At 37.2% G+C, this 25,488-nt stretch overlaps 1 protein-coding gene across 10 annotated transcripts in view; it reads right to left on the bottom strand.

The window, feature by feature from the left end:
• Positions 1-902: 902 nt before the first annotated feature.
• ANKRD27 (ankyrin repeat domain 27) overlaps positions 903-25,488 on the bottom strand; it is a 69,219-nt gene continuing 44,633 nt past the window's right edge. For 5 of the 10 annotated variants that reach the window (XM_075433963.1, XM_075433967.1, XM_075433959.1 and 2 more), the window contains exons 13-29: positions 23,903-23,995; positions 22,960-23,087; positions 22,433-22,515; positions 21,533-21,648; positions 20,641-20,733; positions 20,062-20,259; positions 19,678-19,737; positions 19,449-19,568; positions 16,675-16,719; positions 11,492-11,614; positions 9,504-9,701; positions 8,304-8,423; positions 7,537-7,698; positions 6,528-6,636; positions 5,082-5,163; positions 4,444-4,516; positions 903-2,624 (exon numbers count right to left, since the gene is read on the bottom strand). In XM_075433963.1, coding sequence (XP_075290078.1) covers positions 2,349-2,624; positions 4,444-4,516; positions 5,082-5,163; positions 6,528-6,636; positions 7,537-7,698; positions 8,304-8,423; positions 9,504-9,701; positions 11,492-11,614; positions 16,675-16,719; positions 19,449-19,568; positions 19,678-19,737; positions 20,062-20,259; positions 20,641-20,733; positions 21,533-21,648; positions 22,433-22,515; positions 22,960-23,087; positions 23,903-23,995 — 2,079 coding nt within the window. In that variant the 3' untranslated portion in view covers positions 903-2,348. The remainder of the gene's footprint in view (positions 2,625-4,443; positions 4,517-5,081; positions 5,164-6,527; positions 6,637-7,536; positions 7,699-8,303; positions 8,424-9,503; positions 9,702-11,491; positions 11,615-16,674; positions 16,720-19,448; positions 19,569-19,677; positions 19,738-20,061; positions 20,260-20,640; positions 20,734-21,532; positions 21,649-22,432; positions 22,516-22,959; positions 23,088-23,902; positions 23,996-25,488) is intronic. The other 5 variants (XM_075433964.1, XM_075433961.1, XM_075433960.1 and 2 more) reach the window with 5 other exon arrangements.

The following is a 25,488-nucleotide window of genomic DNA, read 5'->3' as shown; positions in this document are numbered from 1 at the left end:
TTCATCATTTGCGTAGAATATAACAAAATACTTTATGCTTAAAATACAACAGTAGTGAACAAGTTGTTTTCCTTAACCTGTTGTATTCAAAATTTGTTTTCAATAGAAAAAAAAACAACTAAATTCAGAGTTCACATCCTCTGATACTCCTCTCTAACCCTTTTCAAAGTTATTTAATAAGCCATCTTAAAACTTGCTTCCCAAGCTACAACCACACTGTTTAAGGATTAAGAAAAAAGACTTTATACTGACCTTAGTGTCATTGTGCTAATTCATGTTCAAGTAGTTACAGCAGTATATTCTGTACTTACACTCTGTAGCGTAGTATCACCAGTATTAAGTTTGCAAATTAGATCTATGAAAGTTTACTTGTATCTTAAACTTTTTAAGTAATATTTAGGTTATTTTTTTCTACGGGTAAGCATCAGTGACTTTCTGAACTTAGCTGTGAGGAAGATACACTAAAAGAGAATTGGTTCCGTTTTAACCAAAACCAGGACAGTAATCTTTATAGCATCACAACAAGAAAAAAACGTGGTTCCTATCTCTTTCCTCTTGGTCTTTTGGCTTGTAATAGCTAAACATCCATTCTACTTTTTTTTTTTTTTATGGGAATGTAGAGCTAGAGAAGGAAGTTACGTGAAAACATTCAGTTTCACTAACAATTCTGTATTGTACATCTCTATGCCTTAAATCCAAAACCACACAACCTAATAATAGTAATCCATGAATGCAGAAGGGAAGAAGGTCATATTGAACACGAGAGTAAATGCCAACAGAACCCTCAATTTACAGATAGACACAAGATGAAGTCTTCAAATGCCTACACAAACAAAAGCAAGGAAATCTGCATAAAAGACTCAATGGTTTCAAAAAAGCACTCAAAACATTTTCAAGAGTTATTTTAATTAGTTTATTCTTTCCATAATTTGACACAAATCCAAGGCACATTAGAAAATCAGATGAGCTCATAAATTATTAGAAAAATAAACACATGACCCTCATCTCCAAATGTCCCTCTGTGCATTTTCTGCACAATTTACCCCTTAGATTAAAAAGTTATTTGAAAAAGATCACCAGTATGTCTTCCAGCTGTGTAGTTTGCCAGGCAGTTTACTAATACCACAGTTAAAAGAAATACAATTATTCATGTAAGCTGGATGTGATGAGCCAAGAATAAAAAATACTGCACTTAGCAACCTGGCCTCTGCTATTTACACATTCTCCTACCATAACCAAAACAATTAGAAAATGAAGTCCAAATCTAAGCAGCCATGGCATAGTTACTTTCAATTCTTCAATGATCACCTCTAGGAATGGGGTAACATTTAGCCTGTTCCAACAAATGCTTTCTGATGTGAGAAGTACCTTAGTAACTGGAATTTCACCTTTTTAAAGAGCAGACCAGAGCAGGCTCCTAAGCAGCACTTTTGTCTGCAGATGTTGCCCAGGTTCAGAATCATGAATATTCATGAATTTTTTGCATGACTTGCTTTAGAGGAAGGAAAAAAAACAACACAAACACAAACTCAACCTAGAACAATTTTGCGTGTCCTTATACATGCTTGCTTCTGCATATTGTTTTTTTATTAGGCTGTGAACAGTGAGTCCAAAGTTTAGCTCTGTCAAGGGCTCTCTACCTTTCCCAGTATCTTGGCTGTATAAGAACTTGATCTTGCAGATCTAATATAGGGGAGCATTGCAAAGAAATAAGCAAGGATTATATCCCTTCACATTAAAAGCATGTATAAATTTCTAATGCAGCATCGCAGACGTTATGGACTATTGTTTTCCCAGCTACTGAAATATACAGAAATATATACTATAATGGTTTGTAACGTTACAATAAAAATAGAGACATTTCAGTTATCTCTGGCAATAAATACCTTGTTATCCAATATATCTTTATATATATAAATACACATATATATTTATATATACTTATCCAATGTAGTGATAAAACCTGAAAATGCAAAAATTATTCAAAGACTTTTAAAAACAAAGTGGTGGCTGAAAAATACAATACAGGGTTTGGTTTGGTTTACTGTTAATATATTTTTTAATAAGTGCTAAGTAGAATAGGAAAGTAATTTTGCTGTCTACATCTCAGTACATCCCTGCTTTTTGAGATCAGTAATGATCTGGCTGTGTAGTTACCTCCAACATAAATAGAGGATTCAGTCTTGGAAAGTGCTAGGAACATTCTGTTGCTGCTGAAGAGTCATCCTTCCATTCTGTTCTGAAAGCAGGCTTGCAAGCGTCACCGAATTCTTTGACATACAGTGAAGGGTTATTGAAATTAACACCACCTCGTTCCTCAGCTTTGACATCAAGTTCGCGCTTCCTTGTCAATGTTTTGAAAGCAAGTCATCACAGCAGTCTCTCGATTGTGAAATACTTGGATTTCTAGGGCTGGATAGATTACTATCGCCGACATTCTCTGCTGAAAGTGGCACATTAACAGTGTGTCTTCGATGCATTAATTTACTCCTGTGAGGAACTTCCATCACGTCATCATGTTTCACAAACTCACCACTGCATCCTGTGTCCATAATCTTAACTTTGCTCTGGTCCAGCATTTCAACAGATTTTAACTTCGTTTTATCAAAGCTTTTAATGGCTAACTGTGAGGACAGAAAAACATTACGTTAAAAGCACTGTCTAGTTTCTTCATTACAAAAAAGTAAAATTAATATGGTGTTTCTTGAATACATTTATCACATTATTTTCAGGGTATTCTTTATACTGAGAACACAGCCAAGCATTAAAAATAGCACACTTTGTAGGACAGTAATGATATTTGATCTACAGATGACAAAATGAGGCCAACCTGCCCCAGGCTACACACAAATCATTACCAGAACTGAAAAGATACTGAAGGCATTCCAAAACTTATTTCCACTGCACTGCCCCAATACCATCCTAACTCTTCTCAACACCTTTTGTAAGGCAAGTCTTAAGGTACTTGAAATTAGCAGCCATTTCCTTTTCCCGTTAAGTAACCAGTAAGCAGTAGTACAGACAGGCTCGACTAGGTCCTGCTGAAAGCAGAGGCAGAATCTCCCTGCTTCCACATCTCCTCTGTCAGGGAAGGGACACCCACCCTCCCCACCGCCCCTGAAGATTCCTTCTGGTCATTCCAACTATTCTTATCTTCCATTTTCATATCTGCTCCTGATTTTTGCTTTTCAGAGTGGGTGGCTCTCCTTGATTACTGTCCACTCTGCAAACGTTAAAACAACGAAGAGAAAAAAGAGAATCCAAGCACGCTGGTGACAGATTTTCTAAGATAAGAACTACAGGCAGAAATGAATTACGATACCCTTTTACTGATACAATGTCAACAATCTTGAAAAAGTTTCAGATCGAGATTATACATGTTTAAACCCACTACCCATTTAGACCTGTGTGACCTGTAAATTCACAAGGCCACAACAGTCGCTCATGGCTCAAGTGCTAGCTATCATGGTCACATTTTTTTGACACCTGCTGTACTTGCATGACATACTGCCTTCAGCGATCCACAATTATAAAATCTAAATCCCACATTTAATTAAATAGTGGGATATGATCATTAATACTAGAAAGAATTAATCCCAGTTTTATAGCATTAATTTGGCATTCTCAAGGCTCTTTGCAAATGTTAAATCTCATAAGGGCTTTGTGAAATCGAACAGGATTCCATTTTCTAGATGGAGATAAGCGGCAGAGTCTACATTTCCAAGGCTATGTTGATTTAATAACGGGCAGCTACTGAACTACCCTGGTTGGAAACTGTTGTGTTTTGAATAGGTTGTCTTTTTCTCTGGATTTAGTACGCTGAAATGGCTCAGCAGAAGGCCCAGGGAGAGTCAAAGCCTCTGTAAAGAAGGAAGAGGGAGCAGATGCTCTGGGTGGAGGGCAGCATCCAACAGTCAGACTGGTGTAGGGTGCCACACCACCCCCAACCACAGATTAATTGATTACATGTATTTGCGCCGCAACTGACAACGCAACATACAGTTTGCTGTCACCCATGCAAACAATCTCCTCCTACAAGCGGACTTACCATGCAACCCTCAATTTTAACCTACTGAAAAATTTCTCTCTTGTAAATAGCATCTCTGCTTGGCTACAGCTCTGATAAGCTGCAGAGTTTTTCAAGCCGTGGTATAACCTACATTTTGCAAGACATGACACAGAAAACATGACAGAGATGAAACCTTTAATAAGAGGCTTAGGAGGTTTAAAAGTAAGAATGTTTTAAGAGGTGTTACAGAAACACCATTGAAGTTTGAAAAATGATGAAACATTAGCAATTTAGCAAACAGGTCAGAACATTTGGGATTCACTGACCACCACCAGTAAAAAAACTTTCCTGTTATACGTATCTATATTAATAACAGACAAAACAACTGGATTTACCTTATCATACAAATAATTCAAAAAAGTATTTCCACTTACCTGATGCAATAACTGATAGTCAAAATTAGGGACACTTCTATCTCTTGTTATTGTTCTCCGTAAATGTTTTGTTCTAAAAAAATAATTTCAAGACATTAAATTTACCTTCATCTTTCCACAAAAGTCGATCACAAAAAATCCACAAGGTGGCACTACCTCACCACAGCAAGGCTATGGCCTGCCACATCGCCAAATGACAGCCTACCAGCAAGTCCTCTATTTGATCACAGAATACACATTAAAGTTTAAAAAGATCATAGGCAAAATCTAACCACTGAGTGAAGCACTAAAATAATATTTTTCAGGCAGCCTGGCTCTCGAATTCTTAGTTTATGGTACACCAAGTATTAGTGCAAAACCAATTCTGAATACGTTTGCAAGCACTCCTTCACCGGCCAGCTTTTCCCTCCCACTGCCCAGCACATCACTGCTGTTCAGCACCAATGAGCATGTCCTGCCTAGAACACCTGTCTGGTGACATGAATGTGCATGCCTCGGAGGATTAACATCTACTGTCAAATTAGTCATATGTGATGTGTAAAAATGCTTGACCCACTTTTGGGCTTTACAAACAGTGGTATTTCTTGTTTGCTTATGGGAAACAATAAAGGTACTTCTGAGGAAGCTTCTGTGCTTACTTGTTAAATCTGTTAATTGACTGGACCAGTTGAAGTTGTCTGCTTATGGGATCATCGGCTTTCTCACATGGCTTAGAATTCACTAGGGGTTTAAAAGAACAGGAAGCTAAAATTACAACTGAGTCACACTTAAGAATTAAAAAAACCACAGTTCTGAATGAAAAGTGGTATCTAGCAACATCGGATTTAAAATTTTACCATACAACTATAATAGCAGTAACTTGAATCAGAGTCACAATTTATCTTTGGAAATTTTAAAGCATTTTAAGTTGCAGGAGTAAGCGTTCTGCACAAGATTAGCATGACAGGCCAAGCTTCTGAAGAGACCATGTAATTCTGGACTTTGAGGTCCTTAATCCCAATTTTTTACAAACCTGAGTTAACACAAGGATGCTATACCACCTCTTCATTATTATTACCTACTCATGTATTCTATTGGTCTTCTAGAACTATTCTCCTAATATTTGAAAGGAGTATATGAATCTTTGGCATCAGCATACTGTGATTACATTCACAATCTTTCCTAGGGAAGCAGGCAAGAGTTGAGTTTTGAAAAGCCTAACTAAAACTCATGGATGCTGAAATGGGCGCTCCTGCTCCTCATCTTCCCTAACTCCTGCTCATGCAGCCTCACTGTCTTCTTTACACAGTTCTGGTGGCAGCAGGTCCTTTGCTATGCTGAGTTGTCTAGCTCAGCACAAAACTCATTACACCCTTTACCCTATGTTAGTGAACTGTATCAGCTTGAAAAGCCATCTGACTGCCGGACCAGCATAAGGAAAACAGTTGATAAGCAAGACCAGAAGCTAAGGGCAAGGGGGAGGAGACGAGGATGGACGGTGAGTAACAACAAATCTTTTAGTGGCAATAAACCATTACCCCAGCTGAGCTGTATCATCAAACTGTACCATGTCTCTCAACATACCTGCTTAGACTGTACTATACGCTGCTGTTTACTGAAAGACATTCTTTTGCAAACCGTGCTTAATTGTTTAGACAAAAGTTACCTTTGTAGCTCTTAGTTACTGTCTCTCATGTTATGGGGCAGAAATAATGGAAGAGTTACTCCCTAACCTGTTTTAGGGCAATGTAAATGACAACTAGAGGTGATTTAATCTGTTTTACTTTGCACTGAAATGAACAATTATTACATGGTTAATTATATAATCTCAAATGTGGCATGTTTTTTAACTTTAAATGCTTTTGTATATAAAATTCCCCCCCAAGCACCAAAAAAGTGAAAACTAAGTTTGCAGCAATATCATGAATATAATACGAAGTCTGCTGCATTTAGTTTTAGTATTTCAGATCTCACCTGTAATAAATATGCAAAATAGTTGTCTGTTCTTTAATTATTTGTAAATCAATTATATAAAATATTTGATGTAGTCACACAGGAATTCCTAAATGCCTTTTCATTCATACCCGTGGAAATATGACACGTACCTTTTTTTCTTATCTTCATAGCAGCATGCTGCTCACACTCCTTTTCTCTCTCTGCTGCTGTAGGTACATAGCTTGGTGCTGTTTCCAGCAGCTTAATGATACTTGAATTCTTATTTTTAAAAGTTTCCATTTTCACCATTATTAAAGAAAAAGGAAAACATCAGTACAATTTAGGATCCTAGTCTATGCAGAGTGTGTTAATTAATTGCTGCCAAAATGAACATAACACACACAAAGATACCTCACTGTAAATACAAACTTTAAATTGTATCATTTTGAGTAGGGACAAAATCAGTGTTCCACAAGTTGCACTGTACCAGAGTGATGATTTTGTAGTCTTGACCTATTATTTTAAACTGTAATGGTTAAGCTAATTTCAGCTTAAATGGTAATACACATATTAAAATTGATTCAGTGCACAATTTTCTGGTCATTATGCTACATCTCAGAGCCTATTTAAGCATATAAAGATAGGGACCATGGATCAAATAATTGAAAGAGTTAAATAATTATTTATAATTTAATATTACATGTTATGTTACTGCTATTAATAAAGGGGAAGGTCAGAGTTATCAATGACAAGATAAAAGGTATCAGAAGGCATGAAGGGCAAACAACGGTGGGTGGAACAAGGAAGATTGCTAGCAGTGTAACTCATTAGTGAAAGGTGTTAATTTTCCTACCTTCAATGTTTATTCTGCTCTCTCTGCCATTACATGGCATAGATTTTAATGTAATTTTCATTCACATATGTGCTTTCACTCTTTCTAGACTCAACCTTTTTGTCTAGGATAACTTATTTCAGAAACACAACAGGTTTCATATACCACAGGTATCATATTGTACATTGTACAATAAACAGGCATCTTAGTCTTTCTATCACACTTCATTGTTAAATACAGAACTCTTGGCAAGCATTGTTGTGACAGATGTATTTATTTTCTTTCCTACGTTATGCATGTGGAACTTTAGGAAAATCTAACCTTAGAAATGAGCTTTCTGCACTCACCGGCTCAGCACAGTCTGCAGGGGTACAGTTCCTTTCGTTCCTTATGTCTGTCATCGCACCATTCTGAAGTAGCAAGTCTACCAGGGCTTCATTCTTTCCTATCACGGCCTCATGCAGTGCTGTATTTCCTTTGGCATTAGAAAGGTTAACAGCAGCTCCATGCTGGACAGCAAGATAAAAATGAAGTTACAAAGACAGAGTAGCATGAAATGGAGATAGCACATCACTATTCTGTTTTTCTCTCCTTTTATTTTCAGTGTATGAAAGAGAACAATGCAACAGAGGCCTTGTAGCTGTATATGAACACAGAAAGCACATGCTAGCAATCACCGGTTCAAAAATACGCCACCTAATCATATTTCCTCCTCTCTCATAGCCACGATATCATGGATCAGCTAATTTAATTTCTACATGTATCTACTACATATCCCAAGTTTAAGAGATACTTAAAAAAAACCAAAAACCACAAATCACAAAAAAACCAAAAAGCCCTATGCGACAGAATCATAAGCAAGAAAATCTAACATCTGCTACAAAAAAGTTCCATAAAAACAGCTAGCTGTACAGTAGTAAAGTAATATTTACCTATTAAAACACCATGCAGGGAAGGGATTAAAAGGAATAAGATAGCAAATACTCTTATTTTTTCCCCCGAGTAATTTTGATAGACAAATGTGTAACTAAAAATACTGATCCTGAGTACTGGATAAGCACAAATTATCACGTAAGAAATACTATTCCGAACATTCTGTTTTCGGTGTTCTCACCTGTAACAACAAGGCAGTAGTCTCATACTGACCATTCAAGCATGCATAAATTAAAGGAGTATTTCCATATATATCCTTTTTATTCTGTTTAGCATTGTAATCCATCAGACACTTCACCACCTATTGAAAGAAGTAACAACTCTTTAAGATACCAGCTAACCCGAATCATGCAGTGAAAGCCCCACCTCCTTTAAAAAAAACAAACAGTATGCTTTTGAAACCTAGAATGAAAAAGAAACGGAAGAAACAAGGATGGAGAAAACAAGTCTCATCTTTGTCAAACAGATGATAACAACAAGCACCTCTTCCTACCATACATATCATTTTCATATTTTACCACACCCTTTTAAAAAAAAAACACCTTAAGCAACTGAAAGGCCAGAAAATAAAACTCAAGCTATGTGAAAAACATACATAATAACTTAACAAAGCATCAAAACCAAACCACCCCAGCAACAGTATCCTTTCTCCTTCTTTATGCTCTAATTACGTCATAAACTAACCTTCATTAACCTACAAGTTTGAGTTGTATTCTCGTTTTCTTCTTACTTCCCTAGTGCTTTGACTCCCCACAATTCTCTCATTTTTTTTCCTCTTGCAATCCTCAGCTCCTTATTCTTAAAACCCTAGTTTTCCACTTTTCTGCATATTTCCATTTGTCTGTCTGCACCTGCTTTGTCATAATCGTTATTTTTCCCTGCTCATTTACTCTCCCTCCTGAATTAATATCCCCTCTTCATAGCTTATGCTTCCCTGACTTTAAGTCGGGGATGAGGTTATCTGCTACCCTCAGAGCTCCACTTGGCTTGTAATCTATTTTAATGAGTTACTCCATTGAAGTTAACAGTAAATATTTAATACTGTGGCTACTGAAGATACTAAGCCTATTGCATCATCAACAGAGGTACCCATAACCTCCTTGAACAGAAGGGACTGATGTATGACAGTAGCTATTTGCAGCACTTTCACTAAACAATTATTTTTATTTCACTAAACAATTATTTTAGAAAAGGTGCCTATTGAAACTGTTTCAGTTGAAATATCCCCTTTCTGTCTGGAGATTTTAGACTCTGAAAGAAAAAACTAATTTTCACTGTTACTGGTTTAATCTTGTTGATCATTTGTTGACAACTTCACAAAACAGCTCTGTGTTGGCAGTTAAGTGTTAAACAGCTTGCATTTATGAAGCGGTTCAGTTACCTGGAAGTGACCTTTCTGGCAGGCCAGATGAAGAGGGACTGCTTGTTTGGCATTCTTGGCACTGATACTCGCTCCATGTTTCAACAGGAGAGAGACAAGTTCAGAGTGTCCATGCAGCGCAGCCATATGCAAGGGTGTAAAACCATCTTGGTTTGAAACATTTACTCCCAGTCCATTAGCAGAGACCCTTGCAAATTTCTGTTGAGGAAGAAACACAACAAAACTATATAATTAATCGTGCTACTTTCTGTCGACCAAAAAGCAGCCAAATACCTGCTAAGTATATAGGAAACAAGTAGATGAACATTACAAGAACTTTTGCTACAGAGCCTAATTTGAGACCTTCAGCAAAAGAGCTAGTAAACAAGAGCAGCTTGGTAGTATTTTTCAACAGAGCAACGAGTTTTATTTTTCTCTTTTCTTCCAACATGATAGCTTCATATAGACAAATTCCAGGCAAAGCATTCAGGATATTAAAAAGAGGCTAAAGCAGCACAGGTTGATATAGAAGTAAAACTTAAGAGGTTTTTTTGTAGCTGTTAGGATGCTCATACATATGGAGAGTAAGCGCTAATATTATGAGTTACTTTAATTTATACACACATTTATGCTCTTGGAGACAGACACTACACACTGATTCTACTGCTACATGAAGCTCAAGGTAATAAGGATAAAAACTAAAAATTTTATTCATGTGGAAATAACACTGGCCTAGAGAACAGACTCCCACGGGGAGCCAAGATAAGGAAACCACTTGGAAGACAGCTTACACAGCACTATAGAGCATCCTTTTTTACACCTCTCGCAGACTGTGTAGGTGCCTAAAATTTACAGTGGTAGACAACCTTTATTCTGCCTATCCTCAGTGTGCTTTTAAATGTATTCCTACCCAATGCAGTGGTTAAGATTAATTAACAAGTTCCTCCTATTTTTAATTCAGCAGGCAAGCAAATTCCACAGCAAATGCCATTCCTTCCCCTGTTATCAATAAAACGAACTTTACAGTCTCAGGCTCTGCCATCTTTAGCATATGTACTCTGTACTCAGGGTACACAGACACACGTTATCAGAGAATAAAGCACAGTGTGAATGTCAAGCATTTAAGGACAACTACCATACTCTCAGCCTGCACAAAACAAACTTAAGGTAGCAGTGAGGAATTTAGAAGAAGTTAAGCCATCTCACATTTTCTCAGTTAAGTGATGTGGATACTGTTACCTCCAAGTAGCCAATACACTGAAAATTTATGCTTTGGTTTATTTTGCAATGACCTATCCAGTTACATGTACCTACAGACATAGTAATACATTTTCTTCCTGAAAGGCAAGTAATTGGTTTTCTATTTCCAAGAAGCTAGAATCATTCCTTATATAATTTTTAAAAAAGGGCATAAAAGTCTGATTCTTCTCTACAGTCAGTAATAAATTAGTGGAAAGGAAGTCTTTCCAATTGAAAAGGAAGTCTGCAACTACATTTAATCTCTGAAGAGGTTTTAGATAGAGCTTGCATGAGAGATGTCATGCAATTACAAAAAGACTTTATCAGCATTACATTGATTAGAGGATTAGCAGGTATTCCTTGCTAAACTGATTACTAACAGATAAGTAGATACTCTGTGACAGTCAGCAATGTAAACTATGAAAGAGAACCAGGAGAAACCGAGGCTTAGAAAAAGATTTTTCCCCTTTATTCAAAGTTATCCAAACCTTAATGACAGCAGTCCACATGTTCTAAAAGCAAACTGCAAAGTTTTTTCACTGCATTAGATATTAAGTCTTCAAACCCTGTTCCCGTATCCAAAATTTTCTACAGTTCAGTTCAAGAGAGAATTATTTCATGACATCAGATGAACTGTTAAGATCTGTATATATTTGATTGCTTCTCAGACAGATACAGAGGTGTTGGGCAATATTAATGCTACGTCCCTAAAGCTAAAAGTTATGTTACAAGAATATAAATCACTCTTTTTACAGAATGAATATTCCAACCTTTTGTGCTGGCCCACATTTTGAGCACTGGCATAATGGATGGCAGAATTCTGGTTTTGATGTACTGACTGTGTCATCCTCATCTTCTAAGTCTTCTTCCATCCATTCCAAGAGATAACGTACCTGGCATAAAAAGCAAGTCCTCCTTTACAGAGTCCAAAGGTTCCATGTCCTAATAAATTTGCATACTTCGACAAGTCAGATTTCACAAACATACACTTGTGAACATCTCAGGGAGGCTATACAGCTACCTCCTGGCACCAGCTGCCCACAGGCCAAATTAAAAAATCAAATGTTAATGTTGACAAAGTAGCTAGAAAGTTCACCAAGTATAGCAGTGAAGTAAATTATAAATTACTTTCTGCTGCCTAATCAAGACTTCAGTGTTCACCTGTTGTCAAACCCTCCAAATCTTTTTACCTCAGATGATTTGTGCCAGCTCATATCAATGTGAATTTTGTTTCATCCTCTGCTTTAACAAATGTAAGAAGTGACAAGGATGACAACATTTAACCGATATCCAAAACTTTGCAGGGGCACTGACTTTTCTTAGGTCTGTCACTTCCCAGGAACATGACAGTTTCACTTTTTCCTCAATGTACAATGCCACATTTTTGAGGAAGAGAGAGGCCTTTCAATGAAGATAGTCTTAGGACTCAGAGCATTCATGTGCAATTTGCAAACAGCGATGCTTACTTACTTTTACATTAAATTTTATGCAACAAAAAAAAAGCTGTGTAAGAAATACATTTTTACCTGGAAACTCATTAACCCACTGTAAACTAAAGACATCTTAGAATTAGCAGTGACTGTATTAAGTCTCCATTATTACACCATCCGGCAATGTTAAGCCTGACATCGATCTAGCATATCATTCTGAGTCTGTATTACGCTCAATGAGACAAGTCTTTCAGAAACTGAAGAGAGAAGTGGGAATTAAATTGGTCTCATAATGCAAGGGACAATACATTAACAGTCACCTTTTTCTAGGTGCATGAAAAGGGCTACCCTTACGGCACTCAAAAACCAAGACAGAAGGAAGATAAGGGCACTTGCGTACAAAGGCTAGAACTCTCAGAGCTCCTGTAGATCTTCTGGGACTTCCCAGACACAGCAAGTGACAGGATTACATAGTGGTTATGAAGCTGTAACACATGCCATCTTGTGAAAGTTTTTCCTCTTACTCTATTTTTTTTAGCAGTTTTTAAGTGAGCTGTCAAAAGATGTATCCTTGTCTTGTTACCACTAAGAAAGATTAGCCCTTTGCCTCCCAGTGAACAGTGGCATGGAGCAAAATCGAGGAACCACTTTCTCCTGAAACTGAGACAGAGGCATCTTTGCTGGATTTGTGTGTTGGGTTTCATGCCACAGAACTGGACCAAAGCAAGAGCTCTACAGATGCTAGTCAAAAAGAGAATGGGGAGAAACGAATTTCCTACAAGTCCCTCCCACTGTATTTACTCTTGCACTTGTCAACAAGTTCTGCTCCTCACCATTAAGGCAGCTCTGGGAAACCAAACACGCGTTAATGATCTATCCAATTAAACAGATGCAGCTAGAATAAATCCTAGGACAACCAGTAAGGGCCATATACCTGATTCTGAATGATAACATAATTGAGACAGAAAAGGGATGTTTTTCACAGGGACTATCTTCCCTGCAAATTCCATGTTCTTCTCTGGAGTAAAAAGAAATCTTCTCTCAAGCGTGTCTGTTTACAAAAGGCCAGATTAGCGAAGGTTTACTATTTGCTACATTTGTATGTGTTTAAAACAAATATTACTGTCACTTCACCTCCCCCTTTCCTTGCAGACGGACCAAGACTCTCACAGCTGACACTTTCTCCTTCTATCACAACTCGATACTGCTGCTCTCATTATTCAAATACGCAGCTCTCAACACACTAATACCAATGTCTCACCAAAAATCCAAACGTGCTACTCCCATACACACATAATTACAGTGGAATAACCATTTTTTTTGCTTTAAAGGTTTTTTGCTCTAAAGTTTAAAAGCACTTTTAAGCAGACGCACACTGAAGCATCTCAGGAAACTGTCCATGATGTCTCTTTGCCAGCTAACTCGTCATCTAAAACTTTCTTCACATTGCTGAGTACCAAACTTCCTGGGACATTTAGCAGAGCACTCTAGGTGTACTGCACCCAGTATGTCAGACTTTTAGCAGCTCCACAACACTTCTTTTATACAAGAGATCTGCTTTTTTTATGGTGGATTTTCACATATCCATTCCACCGGAAAAGGCAAGGCTAGCTGGATGGAAGCAATTTCAGCAGAGTGCCTAATCCAGTATTCTACGCTGAGACACGGTCAATTCTTCCTTAATACCATCGACAGAATTTTGACTAACCTTTTCTCAAACACTTTTAATGGAAGAGGTTCTGTAACATCTCAGATCTGTTCTAGTGTTATTCCACTCTAACAATAAAAGTTACGGTTTTTTATTTGCTTGTTTTTTAAATCTAAGTATCTTTGTTGAAAGCGGCATGGTTCATCCATCGCTATGGAGCCATGGTGTACCACCAAATCCAGTCTCTAAGGATGAAAGACCTAAAATTGATCTTCAGCAGTATCAACTACTTCTACACCACACTTTACTGACTTGGAGCCTTATAAAGGCTTTGTTCAAAGCCATATACAATGGGCTGAGACAATTCTTAACAGTCTCCACCAATAACGGAGCTATAATAATTATCTCTACCAATTCAGCAACCACTAAACACGTAAAAATAGTTTGAGAACGTCCCCCAAAAAAGCTGCTGAGTAACTCTGGAACATATTTTGGGAATAAAGCTTAATCCTTTCTATACAGACATTCCCTCCATACTATCCAAAAATATTTCTTTCTCACTACAGACACAAAAAATTTACCAAAGTGGGCTAAATTTTATTTTCAAAATCTAGAATTAGTTGCCATTGGGTCAGCTAATTAAAGTAACTGTCATTGATTAACATCATTATCTGCAATCTAAAGCATACTTGGTTTTGAAGTTTGCAGGTGTTGCAATGATGACAAAGGTTGTTTTCTGGCTTCCTGACCAATCACAGCATTTTTGGTTTTTTTTAAATCTTCCAATTTCATAGCACTTTTTTTAAACGCCTCCTCTGGCAAAGCTCAATTGGCTGTCACAGCGGAAATCTATAGCAGCACTAATGACCCTACTGCTGCTTCTGTTCCTATGGAGACAGTCTTCAGGCTGTCAGAACAAGAAAGTGTTTTTTTAAAAAATGTGGTTTTTTAATAGATATGCAAGCTGTAATCTTTGCCATCCAACTGGACAATTCTCTTTATAATCAACCATTTTACATGAACTTGAGTAACGCGGAAATAAAGCCACAAAAAATAAGGTAATTCTGTCATCTGAATGCATAGATTAGATTTCTATATGCTTTTCATTGCTGATATCTGTTGAGCAGTGCTAGATACTAATTTTCCAGCAAATTATAGCACCATATTTAACTTTCTTTAAATATTTTCATGATGCAGCTTAGATTTTGACAAAGTTTGTGAAATGTTAATTGTAATACATTCATGTTCACTAATTGACAGAAAGATGCTAAATATCACCATTGTATGTATTGCTGCTTCTTGAAATGGCTTAAGGGCTGACCTGGAAATAATTACTAAGATTAAGTTACCTTGCAAACCAGAATAATGATATTTACTTAATAACTGAACAGTTCTTTCCTCTATCAGTTGATAGATTAATTGGTTCCTATCATCTAACTAGAATAAAACACGAGAGAATCAATGTTAACATGGTATGTATTTTCTGATGCAGATTATCTATTCTGTTATGACTGTCTGATGCTTCATTAGCATCTGTAACTCCTGGTACATATCACAAATTTTTCAGAACATGCATCCAGCAGAGAAACCCTGCATTCTCACATGGGTTCATGATTTTGTTCTGTGACCTACAAAACAACTAAGAAACGTACAGCCTGTACATCTTTCCAAAAACAAAACTCCTAAAGATTTCCGTGTTTTCCCCAGTTTTTCAGTGGAATGACACTGGAAGCACCTTATTGTTCAAACTTTCAGGAACAAAGGGCAATAGTAACTAAAAAATACATCAAGACAGGTGGTAAGTATCAGAAATTACACAACATCAACTCTGAAACTGGTGTTATTATAGCCATCAGCTATCTATTTGAAGTGAAATCCAAACTACAGAGAAGTTGTATGCCCCTGAGATAACTTCTCTGTACTGACTGGTGTCACCTATACTTCTTCTCTGTATGAAACAGTAACAAAAAGTCATCACAAAAAACAGAAGCCCATTTTTCATTTATAGTACCTACGTACAATTATTACATGCAGTAAACACACAATAAAGAGTAGACAATATTCAAAGCATTAGTGAACCTAGCAATTTAGGAATCAAAAAGCATTTCTGGATTTAAAAACACTCTATTACTGGAATGCTTCTGAAGTCAAAAAACCGCAAACTGTAAATCCCACCACTCAATTTCCAGAACTGATGCACAGCACTGCCACTCGAGCATGCGCATCACTTCACAAACACGAAAAGATACGATGTACTTCTGTGACACAGGAACAAGCAACTGGGAATAATAACACTTTCTATTGGATTTGCTGTCAAAAATCAGATTTACCTGAGAACTCATCTATTCTGCCTTTTGTTTTGTGCTGACTGCATATCCAGTCCAATATTGTGACCTCAGTATGCATATCTTTCTACAGTTAGCAATGCACCATGCTCCCCATCTAACAACGGCATTGGACAGTGCAGCTTGAGCACCTGCAAGCAAATAAATTGCTTTTTCCTACAATTTTTTTTTTCAACATTACTGCCCTGAATGTTGTTCTTCCCAAGTTCTTTGCATCTCCTATAGGTGACTATGCACGCATTTTTAAATCACGGGCCTTCACAAAGGAATTATTCAATATAAAGTAAATTCTTTAGCGCAAGAGGTTATGGAAATGTCAAAGTAATGGGCCTTAAAGCACTGTAGGTAAAATAATTTGGGGACACGGAGTGAATATTCTTCGTAGCAAATGAGCTGCATTTGATTAATTGTTGCTGAAGGAAGGTATTAACCAAAGCATTATTCACTTAACATTATTTATAAATAAATTCCTCACTTTGAACCAAGTAAATTGGAATTCAATAATATTCAACAGCCATGCTAAGACTCACCATTTCCAGATCTCCATCAGCAACTGCTCTTAGCAGTTTTTCCACCTATGTATGAAGAAAACAATTTATTTGCTTTGTTACTACTGTTACTAAGCTGTACATAGGAAAACCTGTGTCCTTTACTAATCTATTAAGCTCATGTGGTAGGATTACTGCTGACCCATTTCATATTTGTTTAGATAAAGTTTTAAAGGAAAAACCTTATTCCTTTACGAAATACAAAAGCTGTGCAACGCCTGTGGCCATCTGAAGATCTCTGACTTGTTTAAACAGTAATTACCTAAATAGAGGACATGTTGTCCACACATAAACACAGCCATGTAAGCTGATACACATTATTATGCCAATTCATCAGCAGCTGACCATGCATTCCTGTTGTGAACCTAACATTAAAAATCCCTACTCACACCAATTTCTACCCTGATACACACTAGTACCGGCTGGACTCTTGCTGAGCTACTATACGCTACCAGAAGCACGAAGGATGGCAGGTTTTATTTTGCTGTTTGAGATACAACGGTTTAACATGAAAAAGATACTTTCCAATTGTTCACATCTGCAGACTACTGTTTTATTCCTATGTTAAAAATCAAACATTTGTAAATCTAACTTGATTGCGAGTATGAAATTTGTTTTTGTACTTAAAATCTGAAAAGATATAAATATCAAAGGGTATATGCATTAGCAAAAGCCAGGTCTGCAACTCAGAGAGTTCTTCCAGGGGACCAGCATTACACCGATTAAGTACGTGTATGCTCAAGTCAGCCAATGCCTGAGCACAACTGCTGGGTGTAAGTACTCTGCTGTTTAAGAGCTCGGAAGGGGGAAAAGAGGCAAGTGGGGAGAACAAGAGACGGAAGGCGCTCCTCAGTGCACTGATGCCATCTCTACATATACGTCTAAAATGGACTATATATACACCAGGGAGATCTGTGCCTCCCATAATTTTCCCCTAATCATATAGGATAATGTCACCGGAGAATATGAAGGTCTTGATTTTCAGGAGTGAGCCTTACCACATACAAGATGCCTATCAGTAATAGCAAGTGACCCAACAAGCTCTGATAATTTCTTTCCAAAAATAACAGCTTCCCTACAGTTCCAAAGAATGCCTCAGGCCCTAGCAGTGGAGAAGCATACAACATCTGTTATGCAGCTTATAGATAATTTATTAAGAGTACTTAGGGCAAAATGTCTGCTACGTGCATTTCCTCATCTTTTCAGTTTGCTTTCTCACTCCTCCATGGAACAGAAGTACCTTCCTTTAAATGTAAAAATAGATGAAACAAATCTACTGCAATTCACTCGCATTGCTGAACAGCAAATGTCCAAGGATTTATTAGTTCCAACAGGGAGTTCCAAATTTACACACCTGTCTTTTTTACTCTCTCTAAGTTGTAAACAAGCCACACACAAGACACATACCATGAACTGGCTCATTTAAGCAAAGAGTTTAGTTCTCCAGCAGTATTGAGTAATAAAGATCTAATTGCATGCCCTTAGCCCATGGTCTACGCCTTGAAGTCTGGAAAATTGACCTTACCAGCTTCCCATTACTTCCAGTGGCATTCCCTTCGCGGAGCTCTCTCAGGATTAAGCCCTTGCCTCTTTGCTCAGTAAGAGTAAGAGCAGTGAGCCCATGTAAAACTTGGCAAACAGAAATGAACTAAAGCTGGATTACAGGAGAAGGTCATTAACCCCAACAGTCTCAGGTGTAAGCTGCTTGTAATCTTCTTCCCTGGTTTGAACTACAGTCTTAGCTCTTGGGTGTGATAAATTTGTTCCTTTAAGGGAAAATAAATCCTCAATCTATGAGCTGAACTTTTATGTACATTAGACCCTATTTAGAGTGCGGGCCTCTGTACAAACAAGGACATGCACTCCTACATTGAGGCGCTCTCGGAGTAACTGGTAACAAAATGTGAACAAATATTGTCCAGTCAAACTTTACATCTCTGAGTTTCTTGAACGTTTTTAGAAAACAGAAACTTTTGGCAAGAGAAGAATCTTTTAATAGCAGGAAAAGGAAGAAATTGAATGCAGAGGTGATATGGAGAGAAATAAAAATACTAAGGAGGTCAATTCGGAAAAAAGGGAACAGGAGGACTGGGAAAAAAATAAACAGAGAAGCATCAGAAGAAATGGTGATATGACAGTCTTAGGAGGGCATAAATAGAAAGTACAGATCTGAGGCCCCACATGAAAAAATTCACGGGGTGGCATCTTGTTTGGTGTGGACAGAGCAAAATCAGCAAACACATATGTGCAAGATATTTAGTATATAGTGTGTACTTCTTCATATGTTACAAAATTGATTTCCTATGCCTATTTTGAAAACTTGTCTTAACATTCTAGTTTGTCGAGTTGTTTGCCAGTATGCCTGTACTAGTCTCTTTTCCCTGACTGATTCTGTAAGCTAACAATAGCATTCAATTCCTGGACAGGACAGCAAGGTCCTTGGGGCCCTGACTGCCATTATAATTTTGTAAATCTCAACAACCTCTCAAATTATGTAGTTAACTCCAGTAAATCTGAACAACTACTCAAAATATGCTTTCAGTTGTTCTGCAGAAATAAGCAGCAGAGCAGTTGATACCATACAATAACAAGTGTTTAGATACTGAGCTGACAAGCACCTGCGGATAGCAGCATATTATACTCCAAATCAGACAGAAGGCCATTCCTGAAGAAACAGTTTAAAACAGCTTTGCAAAATACCACTATTCTAGCTTCCCTCACTTTGCTTATTGTCAAAACATCTACTTCAGTCTTACCTCTTTATAACTATTTTTTACTTCTTCTTGCCTTATATCAGTTGATGCCGATGACAGGCTTGAGACAGATGATCCTCTGCTGAAAGTTTCCACTGAGTGCTGAGGAGACCTAAGCGGTGACTTAAAGTGAGCAAAAAAAAACGCCACCCAAAACATAAAAAATTACATATCAGATTAAGCAGGTTAAATGTAGGCAAAAAAAAGTTTAGCAACTTGCATCGGTTGTTACCTCAGAAGCACTCTGTCCTCTTTCAAATGTTAGATAATTTAATTCCATCAATGACAAAATCTGCATAAAAACATTAATAAAGAGAACCAGCATAACTCAAAGAGGAATCTACTGACTGAAACACAAATTAGTCAACAACCTAATGTTAGTAACAGGTTATGACTGAGCAGATTAAAAGTAGCCATCTACAAGTTTATGTTCTACACCACAGACTACAGTGGTGCGGACACCACTAGATTTAAAATGCGAGCCTTCTTCCTTAAAGACAAACACACATTTTCACTTTAATAGTACCACACCACAGAATCCTATTAGCAGGTAAGCATCTACACCTCTGTGGAATTACATCAGAAAGAAATCAGGCTAGAAGACAACGAGGAATACCTTGGAATTTAATGCACACTGTAGGGAAGTCTCTTTCATCCGGTTTTGAATTTCTGGATTTGCCCCATTTTGCAAAAGCACTTCTATGATCCCTTGATAGCCCCAACGAGCAGCTATATGGAGAGGAGTATCTCCCTTTTCATTACCAATATCTAGTCTACAGGAATGCACATCATAGTAGACTAAAGCTTTGACGCACTGGAAAGAGAAGGAGAGCTATCAATAAATTATTGCATTGTCTCTCAACTCAAGTAACATGTGGAATCCTAAAAAGGTTTTTTTTCATTGCTGCTCATATAGCCCATTACCTAAAGGGCAGGCTTTTATGGTTCAGTGTCATTAAACAAAGAGTTAAATAACTAAATTTGCACAATACCACTATCTTTAATGTGAATGCAAAATAAAAATTATTATGAACTACTGAATAAAGTCCTAATTTACAGCGTTAAATAGTTAGCCTCCAAGTCCTTTTTGGCTACTTTTTAAAATACGTATGTTTAGTGCAAACTAAATTCACATCACAGTTTAATTTCATTCCATTAGACTGTCCATTTAGTTTGTTACAAAACAATTACTTACATCCTCATGACCATAAGTGCAGGCTAAATGAAGTGGAGTATTTCCATTATTGTCCTGAACATCAGTACTTGCCTTATAGTGCAATAAGAGAAGCTTAAAAGAAAAATGAAAGTAAGACATTTAAGTAAAAAAAAATAATGGACAAACAACTGTTACTCTGTAGATTCCTTTAGGTTTCTAGCATGATGAAGCACTTAACGAAAAACTAGCTATGTCTCTCCTGTTTCAGGCACTACCCTCTTAGCGTTACAGTAATGTTTTGCCCTACCCCAAGAACCAAATAAAAGCTGCTTCTTACATATTCAGAGTTTTCATTGAAAAAAATGAATCATCTACTGCAGCAAACACTGCAATACATATACTACATGATAATTTATTCCATATTTGAAGAGTGTAAGTGAAGACTATGCTTACTCACTATATAAGTGAAGACCCGGTTTAATTTCAACAATGCTAATTGAAAAATCTCACATATATAAAATTCAAGTACACAATAATTAATGTAGTTATACAGTCTATACTAAACACAATGTGCAGTCATTTAATTCATTCCAATGACTGCAATGGTTCTTCTGTCTTAATCAAGAGCAGAGATGTTAAGAGGCTCTTTGTACTGTGTATTAGAGATTTGCATTAATAAAATAGATAAATTATTTGGCATGCATAGCTTTCAATTGCTTAGTTATTACAAATGGCTGAAAACCTTGCAGTAAACTATCATGCAAACTACAATGATAAAAGATCCTCAATTCTGACAGGGTAGACAGTTCCGGTAAAAGCTTCTCAGAAGACCTAAATGACAGTAACAGCTGAACAGCTTAGTAAGAGTCATATATTTATTATTTAGGTTAAGTATTCCTTTTTATTTCTAATTAAGCCTTTTGCTGCTTACTGTAACATTTTGATATCCCTTCTGACAGGCAAGGTGAAGTGGAGTTGAACCGTGGTAATCTGTAGCATTGACAGTGGCTCCTTTGGCTACTAGTAAATCCACTAATGATGTTTGCCCTTGAAAAACAGGCAGATATTAAAAGACAGAAGTAAACTCTGCACAAGAACATTGCTACTTTTCAAATTCAAACATGAACTATAAACCAAGACATCCTGTATTTCTGCATACTATGTTTCTATATGCTGTATATTCGCTTTGTTAGCATATCATTTTTCTGCTGCAGATTACTCAAGATCAAAGCCCATAGAAGAACGTCCTGCTAATAGCAAGCTATGCTTGTATCTTATGTGTAAGAAAAACAGAGAAAATAAAGCCATGTCACACAAACTACTCTCCTATTGGGATTCAAGATAGTAACAACAAAAGGAAACAGTTTGTTTAAAAAGTCACTAAGAAAATTAATACATCTTCTAATAAATGTAAGATCAATGGCATAACGAACATTACAAGACAGAATATGGTACAGATCCACCACTCACAGCCAGCTGCAGGAGAGAGAAAAGACTAATTTCTCAGTGTGACAGATCTTTAAAACAAGACGGGTTTCTGATGACACATTTTTACTTTTTTTCACAGCTGAAGAAAGAACTACTGTGGTAACCACTAAGGCAAAAGTAAACAGCCAGCAAACAAGCAAACAAACAAACAATAACTTAGCTATAAGACACTAAGCTTAAAAGAATATACAGTAACTTCAGTCTCTGCCAAGATACCAGTTTCCAGAGCAACTAAATGCAATGCAAAACTCACTCTTCAATGCAAAGTTGGAAAACATGCTATCGCAAAGATAAGGAACATAAGGAGCAGAAAACACTAGTGAAGAAAACCAACAACACTCACCACAAATAGCAGCTATATGAAGTGGTGTATATCCCCGGTCATCTCGGGAAAATGGAGTGATAATGGAAGGATCATTCAGTTTACTTTAAAACACAAGGGTTTAAAAGCAGCTCAGTTACCTATGCAGCAGTAGTAAGGAGGAGAGAAAAACTGCCAAGGCTGGCAAAAAACTGACTTTGGAACTTTTTATCCTTTCACACTGACAAATTACTGTACACAGAGTTTACATTTTGTTAAGAGATGTAGTTTTGTGCAAGATATGTCAGTTAGGTTCAAGAGAAGAAAAATTTCACACCACATTTACCAAAGCACGTACAGCCATGACAAAATTAGCTGGTTCCAAGACATTCAGTACTCTCCTAATATGTCTTCTGCTTTTTCAAACCACATAAACGTACGCTCTCTACTGCATCCCAAAGTGCAACTAACTTACTCTATAACCAAAAGCAACATACTTAGTAAAGCAAATCTTGGATGAAGACTTTTACACCGCTTTTGGCATATTTGTGGAGATGAAAAGTGCTTACCCAGAAACTAGTTTCTCACATTTGTCACAGTAACAGAGCGGATGACACATTTGCTGTACAGTGTCCTTATCACTGTCACCTTGACTTAGCAATTGCTCCACTTCCTCCTGATTACCTGAAGCAATATGCTACAAAAAGCCAAAAAAATAAAGAGAATGAGGAACCAATATAAAAAGCCTCCTTTTAAGAACAAAAAAAAAAAAAACCCACACAAAAAATAATTTACTGAAGCACAGAACGAAAGGAACCAATTATAACAGACATGTATCCAAGCATTAGAAACCAGAAATGAACAATGTCACAGCACAAAACCCCCTAATGGGCATTCAGTATTAAAAAGAATCTGTTCTTGGCTTACTTCACTTACTATAAAAAATTAAAACAATTCCTATTGTTCTCTTTAGACTCAGTCACGAAATTGAGCTCCCTCTGTGCAAAAACATTTCTATAAAATTACTAATCCTCTAGCCATAAGCTGTGAACACATATAATTAGAAGCTCTGCTTTGTGTCCTTGTATAGGCAAAATTCTTTTAGAACGATAATATGAGTTTAACATATAATATGAAGTAGCTGTCATGTGACCACATTTAAATTATTTCAGAAAACTCTTTCCATTTCAAGCACTAAAAGCTGTGAGAGATAATCAGACAGTAATATCGCATCTGTGCATTAAATGGGCCAATCAATAGCAACAGCAGTAGCATTTAATCCTCGGTTGCTTCCATATTTTGTATAACATGCTGAAATCTGTAAGATTATATTAACTTGGTAACATTTTGGCACAGAAATGCACTAGATTCAAACCACACTTTTAGCATCTAAGAAAACACATTTTGCAGTACTAAGGTAATTAACACTGCCTTGCATTTAAGAAAATCTTAGAAAGGAAGGGAACGTGCAATATGTAAATACATACATATTCTGCCATAAAAGTTATTAACCTTAAACAAGCAGTCTATCGGAGTAGCAGACATCTGGGACAACAAGTTCATTCTTTGTCTTAAAAGCAGCTTGTCACACAGTCTCTCAGATTCCTGAAAATGAAATATATAGATGAATTATCTATATACTGATTTACAGGCAAAAGTAAAGTACCTTAACAGTGGAATTAACTTTTAAAAATATTAAACGCTGTATTTACCACTTATGAATAACCAGATGTATGTAAAACCTAAATCGGTTTCACATCTAGGATTCCGAGACTTAAAAGATGACACACCTGCCATTCAAAGAAATATTAAGTAGATGTTCACCAAAATATTCCTTTACTGTAATTCTCCATGAACTGAGCATTAATGAAATTACGGTTGTGCCATCTAAAAAAGAACACAGCCAAACTAGAAAAGACCTAAAAAAGACAACAAGCACTGTAAGACATGAAATCCAGCTTTCTTACAAGGACAAATTAGTATTCTACACTCTGGAAAAGATTTGACTATGCTACAGCAGTCTATAAGAATCACATAAAGTCCAAAGACAACATACAAAGAATGAATATCTGCTGTTCCTCAAAACATAAGAACTGGGATGCCCAACAAAATCTTCACCCATTAGGTCTAAGGAGGGAGTGGGGAGAAGGAAGAGAAGAGAAAATGTTCTCTTATTGTAAAACTCCTTGCCACAGGACGTTGCAAAAATCAAAATTATAAATGGATTCAAAAAGGCATTAGACAAATTCACGTAAGACATGTCTACTGGCGGCTATTAAAAAGGATGACCCGGACACAACTCCAACTCAAAGACTCTACTGAACTCTCTGCTACTTGATGGAAAACAAAAGAGTATGTCAGGCGAAGCAGTGTTCTGTAGCACTCCTTCATAAATTTTCCTACTGGTCACTTCTTGAAAACTAGAGATTGAGCTAAGCAGACTTATAGCTCAACTCTCACGTCAGTACTTTCTGAGAAACCTGAAGATGCACATCAGGATGCACTAAAGAATACACATGCTTCCAAAACCAGGCAAAAATTCGTAAGCAGGGTCAGATTTTGAAGTGGTAACTTTGAATTTCATGTGAAATAAAACAATAATCTAAAGAAAATGCTTTTCAAGGAAGTGCTTGGTGTTCACAGTGGATGAAAAGCTTGACATGAACCACCAATGTGCACCTGCAGCCCAGAAGGCCAACCATGCCCTTGGCTGCATCAACAGAAGTGTGGCCAGCAGATCAAAGGAGGAGATTCTGTCCCCCCTATTCAGCTCTGGTGAGACCCCACCTGGAGTACTGCGTCCAACTCTGGAGCCCCCAACCCAAGAAGGACATGGAGCTGTTGGAGCAGCTCCAGAGGAGGGCTACAAAGATGATCCAAGGGCTGGAGCACCTCTCCTATGAGGAAAGGCCAAGGGAGTTGGGGCTGTTCAGCCTGGAGCAGAGAAGGCTGCAGGGAGACCTTAGAGCAGCCTTCCAGTACCTGAAGGGGGCCTACAAGAAAGATGGGCAAAATATTTTCAGCAGGGCTTGCTGCGATCAGACAAGGAGTAATGGCTTTAAACTAAGGGAGGGTAGATTTAGACTAGATAAGGAAGA

This window comes from Opisthocomus hoazin, chromosome 12, assembly GCF_030867145.1.
Source record: "Opisthocomus hoazin isolate bOpiHoa1 chromosome 12, bOpiHoa1.hap1, whole genome shotgun sequence".
In the NCBI taxonomy this organism is placed as follows: domain Eukaryota; kingdom Metazoa; phylum Chordata; class Aves; order Opisthocomiformes; family Opisthocomidae; genus Opisthocomus; species Opisthocomus hoazin.
The sequence above is the reverse complement of the archived record's forward strand: the minus strand, read 5'-3'. Positions and strand labels throughout refer to the sequence as shown.